The sequence below is a fragment of the Pelophylax lessonae genome (assembly GCF_965119305.1).
Source record: "Pelophylax lessonae genome assembly, chromosome: 6".
NCBI classification, from domain to species: Eukaryota; Metazoa; Chordata; class Amphibia; order Anura; family Ranidae; genus Pelophylax; species Pelophylax lessonae.
This window is the reverse complement of record NC_138773.1, coordinates 163752432-163760632: the sequence shown is the minus strand read 5'-3', so window position 1 is coordinate 163760632 and position 8201 is coordinate 163752432. Positions and strand designations below refer to the sequence as shown.

The 8201-nt window shown below is 36.1% G+C and overlaps 1 protein-coding gene across 4 annotated transcripts in view; it reads left to right on the top strand.

Annotated features, from left to right (window-relative positions):
• The first annotated feature begins 3294 nt into the window (after window positions 1–3294).
• Window positions 3295–8201, top strand: part of RBFOX1 (RNA binding fox-1 homolog 1) — a 1110521-nt gene continuing 1105614 nt past the window's right edge. For 2 of the 4 annotated variants that reach the window (XM_082260839.1, XM_082260837.1), the window contains exon 1: window positions 3295–3916. In XM_082260839.1, coding sequence (XP_082116965.1) covers window positions 3773–3916 — 144 coding nt within the window. In that variant the 5' untranslated portion in view covers window positions 3295–3772. The remainder of the gene's footprint in view (window positions 3917–8201) is intronic. The other 2 variants (XM_082260836.1, XM_082260838.1) reach the window with 1 other exon arrangement.

Below are 8201 nucleotides of genomic sequence, written 5' to 3'. Positions count from 1 at the left end.
AAAAAGCAGGCTTTTTGGATTCTAGCAGTCTAGATGGAGTGTCTCTGTTGCAGATTTTCTTTGATTTGCTTCTGGAGAAATTATTGCCACCATGACAGTTTGATATCTCTCCAACCAAGCCCTTGATAGCAGTAAGGCTACGTTCACATGTGGGCACAGCGGATCGTGGGCAAAATCACTGCGATTCTGCCTGCGATCCAGAAATAATTTCAAATCGCGGGACGCCTGTGCATTGCCAGTGATTTGCAATGGCACCCCAAACGCTGTGCGATGTTGCCGCGATTTCCACCTGCTGAATCACAGTAACATCACGCAAACAATGCCGAATCGCGGTAACATCACGCAAACAAAATTGCGGGATGCATGACGCCCAAAAAAGGTACAAGAGCTTCTTTGGGGCGTCATGCATCCCACGATTTTGTTTGCGTGATGTTACCGCGATTCGGCAGGTGGAAATTGCGGCAACATCGCACAGCGTTTGGGTTGCCATTGCAAATCACGGGCAACGCACAGGCTTCCCGCGATTTGCAATGATTTCCAGATCGCGGGCAGAATCTCGGTGATTCCGCCCGCGATCCGCTACGCCCACATGTGAATGTAGCCTTAAAATCTGACAGGGGTTCTAATCTTTTCATAGGCTAGTTAGTAAGTTTTGCCTGAACATAAACTAAAATGCACAGTCCAGGTTTAGCAGCATTAATATGCATCAGTTAACTTGATAATAACTCTGTGACTAATATGCTTATTTAAATAATATTCACATTGTTTTTAGGGACAAATATGGCTTTTTTGGCACGCTGTTATTATACGCACTGTAGTATTTTTTTTATACACTGACAAATAGACAATAACGTAAAAAAAAATACCATTTATAGTTATTTTAAGTTTAATTTAATACATTTTTAAACTTTTTATATTGTATTTATTTATTTATTTATTTTGCCCTCCGTAACAGCTGCAGCCTGTTGACTAAAGTGTTGCTCTGTGGGGTACAGTGACAGCTATGTCCAACAATTTTATATCCAGCTGGATAGGTACAAAAGCAGGTCACCCTGGTGGATGACATGGACTTATTCAGGTGCAGAATCTAAGCACTAATCGGTGTTCACCAGAGTTCCTGATGGTGGAGATGGGTTTTGCTACGTGTTAGTACGAGGTCACCATCCTTGATTACCACACCAGCAGGTCCAGTAGCAGATAAAGCAGGTAGGGATCAATCAAAAGCATAGTTAGGTAATAAGCCAAAGGAGAGTAACACATGGTCACAGGTTAAGAATAAACAGAAGCGTAGCCAAGAAACAAGCCAAAGGTCATTAACAAGTGTTGAAGAGATACGAACAACAGCAGGAGAAAAGACAGTGAGATGTTGGCTGGAGAGAGCACAATAATTTGGCAAACAGGAAGTGCAAAGGCATGAGAAAATAGGAAGTTTACGGGAAAAGCAAAAGGTTCTAAGCTCAAGGGAATCACCATTCAAGGCATCACCAGACACAGCAGAGGTTTTAGGTTCAGACCCGGATCCTTACAAGATGAGTGATAAACTCCACTGCAAGCTCTTCTTATTTTATTTATTAAAGGAGAAGTACAGCCAAAGCTTGTTTTTTGCAGATCTCTCTGTTGGCAGACGCCATAGAGCTGGTCCAGGCTCTGGAAGGATCTTGACCATATAGCCAGGATCCACCCACATGTCAGGATCAGCACCTGGCTCAGCCTCTTAGCAAGCCTCTGAGAGCCTGAGCCGGCCATTCCTGCCCCCTCCACAGCCCAGCGCACCAGTAAGTGAGGTGGGGGCAGAGCAGGGAGCGGTGATTGTCAGTCACCGGCTCTCTGCTACAGGAGCACTGAGAACTGAGAGTTTGGCGATGTTCAATTGGTAGGTTCTCAGTGTTAGAGTCGCTGGGGAACAGATTTTTGCATCGGATCGATGCAGCATCCCCCTAGGTAAATATGATTTACCTAAAAAAAAAAATCCCATATATCTCTTTAAAACAATTAGCAAATTGGCTGCATGCACTTTCTCCCCACTAAGAATTGAACTTCATGACGCGTTTCACTATTCCAAGCATCCCTGCACTCGGATTGTTTGTGCACAACAAGAGGATCAGGTGAATTTGGATTTGTTTCTAGGATTCTTGCTTATAGCAACTGTGTTTTCCTAGTTGTAAAACAGAATATAGAATTATGTTCTCTCAGTATGGAGCACTATTACCAGAATGATGATCTACAAATTGCAGTATGGAATACGTTTCAGGAAATCTGGGCCAAGTGAATTATAAAGGTTATCACTGCAGACCATTTTTTCTGAAAATGCTAATTGCCTGGTTTTCATGCTGAGCTAATGGTTACTGACCTGGAACTAGTATGGAGTTCATTATATCATTTCTTGGCTGCATGCATTTTCCGGCTGGGTAAATTAGAAAGCATTCAAATCAAATGATCAAGAATGACTGCCAGGAAATTAGCATTTTTAGAAGAAGGTCAGCAAGGGAAGCCTCCCAATTTTCTTGGCACAGATTCATTCTAACTTACCCCTGGAAGGATCAAAGATAGCTTAACTGTGTGTGATTGATGGGTATTTACATAGATAGGATAGGCATACCCAGGCAAATGGCTTATTTTGTACCATTCACTAATTGTTTATAATTCTTTAATAATTGCGATAAAAAAATCTAAAAATTATATCAATCTGCAAGTCACATTTTGATTTATTAAAAAACGTAGACCTTTAGTGCATAAATATTACACTATAAAAAAAAAAAGTCTGCACGACTGGAATAATATTGTGAAAAAATAAAAAAAAAATACATATGAAAAATTAAACGCCAGAATTTATTTTAAAATTAGAACTTTTTAAACTAATCTCACTAACAGACCTAGCATGATACTGATTTAAATGAACATTTTTGCTGAAGCCTTTTCACCTTTAAAAAAATACCTCTGCAGAGTAAGCCTTCAGTTGATATAACTTTACAGCAGCGCATGAGTCATAGGAATATCCTAAAAGAATCAAGTAAAATGTAAAATGTCAGAAATCTGGATAGAGAATTTAATAAGGCTATAAAAATCAGGATCACTGGCTATTAGATAGGATTTTCTACGTATCTCTATAAATGGCTTCTGGCAAGGTTAAAAAAAAAAAAAGAATATTTGGTGCTGAGTCTGCTGACCAACGGCAATGCAAAAGAAATTCTAACAGACACTGGGTCCCAGCTGGGCAGTGACATTAATTGCCCAAATCTCACGCTTGTCTGTGATGCAGCTTTCTCGTTCAATCGCTTTCTCTCTTTCTCTCTCTCCTTCTCACTAGCTCACTCGATCTCTCACTGTTTCTCTCCACCCTCCCAGGGGATTTTAAAAATGCAGTATTTGAATTTTGTGAGTGGTAAAGCCTCTGCCCTAGGACCCATTTGACAAATGAGAAGCCGTGCAGCATCAACACCAGCCGACTGAGCATCAGTGAGTCAATCTGTGTGCTAGTCAGCAAGCTCCTGTTGGGAAACGCCGAGCTCCCTCTCTTCACTGTCATTGAGGAAGTTACACTGACTCTTCATTAAGCTGCAGGCTTTGGTTTAAATCCCTTGTTTTTTTGTATTCTATCCAGTTTAAGCGGTTTTCCGTTTTTAATTTGCCTAGTTGCCTTAGCTGACAAATGAACGCACATTTTCAGCAGTAGGATAGCAAAGGGGGGAAAGAAGGACTTTTCAACTATAAGAATAACCACAGCTAAAAGACGATTTAAAACCTGCTGACAAGACAGGACAAACGTGCTTGCATGCTAGCCCCTTCACTTGTTCTACGTCGACTCCAGAGCAACACCATGCAGCATCCTCTGGCGGGTGCAACCTGTGTGGCACTGCCGAATGTGGGCATGTGTCCACAGCTCTCTTGTGCCTTGACTTTTATGTACTTGCAGCAGGTAAGCTCTCCTTGATTTGCTCTCTCTCTCTCTCTCTATCTGTTATTGCTAGTTCAGCTTTTTTCTGCTTGGAGTTGGACTTTAACCATTGTTTTTTTTTTTTAAATAGCTGTTTAAATCTGTGCCATGGCAGTTTTGGTTGCTTGTGATAAAGGAAACTTCATGCTGTTTCCCTGCTATTTTTAAGATAGGGTAGAAGAGCTGTTAAGAAGCAGGGTAGCGAAGAGCTGTTAAGAAGCAGGGTAGCACAGATTGTTGGCAATAGAAGCTGGAATGTCTTAGGTTGTGAGGTTAAGATGTGAGTCTGCTAAGATCTCAGTACCTCTAATGCATGTACATGGTGTACTCTTATCTGATCATCATGTATTCAGTCTCAAGCATGTAGTGCACAAGAAACATAACCTATACGATAAACGATAGCACACATTGCATTGTGCTTCATTTTTTTCTAGTCAATATGTCATGCCTGTGGGTTTCATAGATGTGTAGTGCTTGCTGCAGTCACAGGGGAAGGTTTGCTTATTAGTAGTTTTTAAAAAGACACTCAAGCGTTATTTTGAATGGTGTGGATTTTTTATTTTTTTTTTTATTTGAAACTTGAATAGCTCTATGCTCATTCTGATAACATGATAAACAGAGAGAATGCATTTGCTGTACTGGTATAACATAAATTAAAAAATGCCTTTGCCTGTCTGATGGAATTTGCTATATTAAGTGTGATTCTGTGTTTGCCTTTGTAGCCATGTAAAAAAAAAAAAAAATACATCTTGATGTGAATCTTGAAAAAGGTGTCTATTTTCTAATCTCCAGTCGTCTTCACCTGATACTTAACTCCTCTTCACAATGGCTAGCTTTGTGCTAATGGTTCTGCATAATCATAAATGGACCTTTTATTCATTACAGTCACTCCAAAAAAGGCTGCTTTTAAAATATTCACTTACTACAAGGATTATGTGAAATAGAATTCACACACAGTTCAATTTTCCAGTTTTCACTTTATGTGTATAGCTACATGGTATAGAATTCATTATGTATAGGAATTGTGTGTGTATGTATATTTACTGTGTTTCTTTATGCTAGTATAGTCATGGATATACATACACATTTTATTTCTAGACACCCTCACCCTGGTGTACTCTTCATTTTCTGTAATACTATATTTCACTTATCATTACACTTAGTCAGCTTAAATAGAAAAAAAATTAGCAGAGTATATGCTAATATATGCTCAGCAACCAAAAATTAGTATATACTCTCTTGGTCTGTCTGTGAATACTTTTAAGTTGATTTTTTTCTTTTTATTTCACAACTTATTAGTGTATCATGTGATATGCAGCATGAATACTACACCACCATAAGTCTATTTTCACCCTGATAAAAATACACCCAAACTAACAAGTAATAAATAATGTGTGCTCTCATATCTGTGCATTTTTCCTACTCCCCAGTAATTTCATTAAATAATGATAGATCTCCTGTATAATGTATTATCATGGTTTACCTGGTATCTAGAAATAGTCTGAGCTTTTTGCTTGTGTAGGAGTGAAAAGACAGTAAACAAGAGTTTCAGCTCTTCCTCTTTACCCTATGGGTTTTGTTGTCACTTTTGCCTACTCTAATATGCATAGTAAAAGATTTATGTGCACATATATTGTGAATGAGTTTTGAGGAAAGGAGAGGCAGTACATGTTTTTGCATTCAGAATCTGAATTTGCATTTGATAAATGCTAAATACATCAACTTTCATAGATTGTCTTTTTAATTACCTCCTCCCTAATAGCAGGCTGTCCTTTTACTTTTGAATAAATCTTTCATTGATTATAACTGCTCTGCAGCTCACTCTGGAGTGTATTTTTTCTTTTTTTTTTTTTAGAAGCTAGCTTCTTGTTTGGTGCAACTCCTGCTATCATGGTGAATACGCTTGTTTATCCATCTGAAGTGTATAAATAACTGGAAATATAGGTAAAGAAATTTGGAGATAGGAAAGTGTTTCCAGGTGAGGGGTCAAAATGTCTACATAGGGAGGAATTAAATTAACACTATTGTAATTGTACTTTAATGTAATGATCAATTCTTTCTTTCTGCATCTGTACATAAACATCTTTTCAGTTATGCATAGTGCAAAGTGCATACACACATTTCTACCAAAACATTGGCATACATTGTAGCCTATACAAATCTTTAAGGATTAAAATGTTCTTTAAAGAGTGATGATGTTGGTCTGCTGAATTGTAAACATGATAAATCGTCCCAAGAACCTATAAATTAAACAGTACCACTTTTTTGTGATAAAAAATATTTGCATTCATCATCCAAAATAATTTAGCAGATACAAAAAAAAGAAGGTTTGTAATAACTGTAATAATAGTGTCTAATTGTGTATAGTTGTACATGGGTGTCATAATAGGTGGTGCTTTTAGCTATAGACCACCAAAACAGAATTCATTCATGAACTTTTTTTTTTTTTTTTCCACTGCAGAAGTCAATTTGATGTCAAGTAGTTTATTTTATTTTGTAGCTTTCTAAAAATGTATTGATTTATTTTACACAGATTTTCTATAAAGCGCAAAGTGGTACTGCATTAGATAGGACTACATAAGTACCCGTCATATTTTTTTTTTTTTTAAAGCAACATAAAAATAAATAAAGTAAAAAAATAAATAAATAAAGTAAAATAGTTGCTTTGAAAACAGAGATGGGTTAATTATTAAAAAAAAAAATCAAAAAAAGCTTATTTTAACAATTTCAAGAATGTAATGTCATCATATCGCTACTGTTCCCCTTATAGTTCATTCATAAATTCTAAGCCCCAACTGAATTTTATATTTGAAAAAATATAGTTCCTTTGAAACATACATGCACCATTACATGGCAGAAATAGCACTTGTGTTTATATTCAGTATGTTTTTTGTTGCAAAGCACAGTTTAACCCCTATGAAAACTATTTCAAATATCGCAGGCTAGATTTTTTTATTTTTCCTATGTAATTAATATTTTGGAAACCTTTGATTTAAAAAGTGCAACACTGCTACAGATACTATCGTAAAAAGAGGCAACTGTGCTCTGCTGTTCATTTGTATGAGGATCATAAAACGTGTGCAATATATTGTGCACACCATGTGACCTGTTTGCACTCTGGCCAGACAGTAATAAGTTATAATATAATGGGATATATTACTGGAAGCTTTTATAGTCAGCTTCAAAATAGATTTACAGTTATTCTAAGCAGAAGTAACAGTTATTTACTAAAAATTATGCACTAGTGACATCTGCACAGACCTATGCACTCTAAAAACAACTATAAGGGAATAACTTTACACAAACTGAGATGATCCCTTCTGATCTGTTTATAATCAAGCTTGATCTATTTAGGAGTATTGTGATGACCCACTCCTTCTCGCACTCATACTTTAAATTTCTCCATTCAAGCTTTCCCCTAAAAATAGCAAAATACATCATTCATCAAGGGGACATGTGACAGTGCTTCAGTTTTGACATATGATATTATTTTAGCATATGTGAGCTATATCTTCATAAGATGGCCCATACATATATATATATATATATATATATATATATATATATATATATATATATATATATATTATTTTTTTTAATTATTTATATACACATATATATTTTTTTTATTATTTATGTATATGTGTATATGTGTATATATATATATATATATATATATATAATATATGTATGTGTGTGTTTTTTGTATATATATATATATATATATATATATATATATGTTTTTTTATTAGCATTTAATTAATATAACAGTGCCCAAGGAGATGCTTTGGAATACGTTAGTGCCTAGTGACTGGCATACATATATTAAATACATCTTTACAGAAACCATTTACCCCATTCAGCTCTTAGACTCCTTACCAAACTTTTAACACTGTTCCAAACTTGAATTGGACACTGCAATGGTTAATCCATTCTTATGAGTTAAAACAAATTCAAAATCCTATATCTATGTGTGCGTTTGCATAGGTTTCCTATTTTACTGTATACTCATGACTGTATAGGTTTGTGTTGATGTATTTATTATTGCCAATACCTTTGGAGACAAAAAAAATAAAAAATAAAAATATGGAGTTTGCAGGAGGTACAATAATAAAGTTAGATTTGCGTGTATGTGAATTTGCTGTGCAGTTTGTTTGCCCCTCAGACATTAATAATAATGTGTCTTTTGGTTTAGCGAGAAGGGTAGTAGAGCAGCAAAATAACCCTTAGGATGCACTGCAAACCGTACTGTATCTATATTATTTGT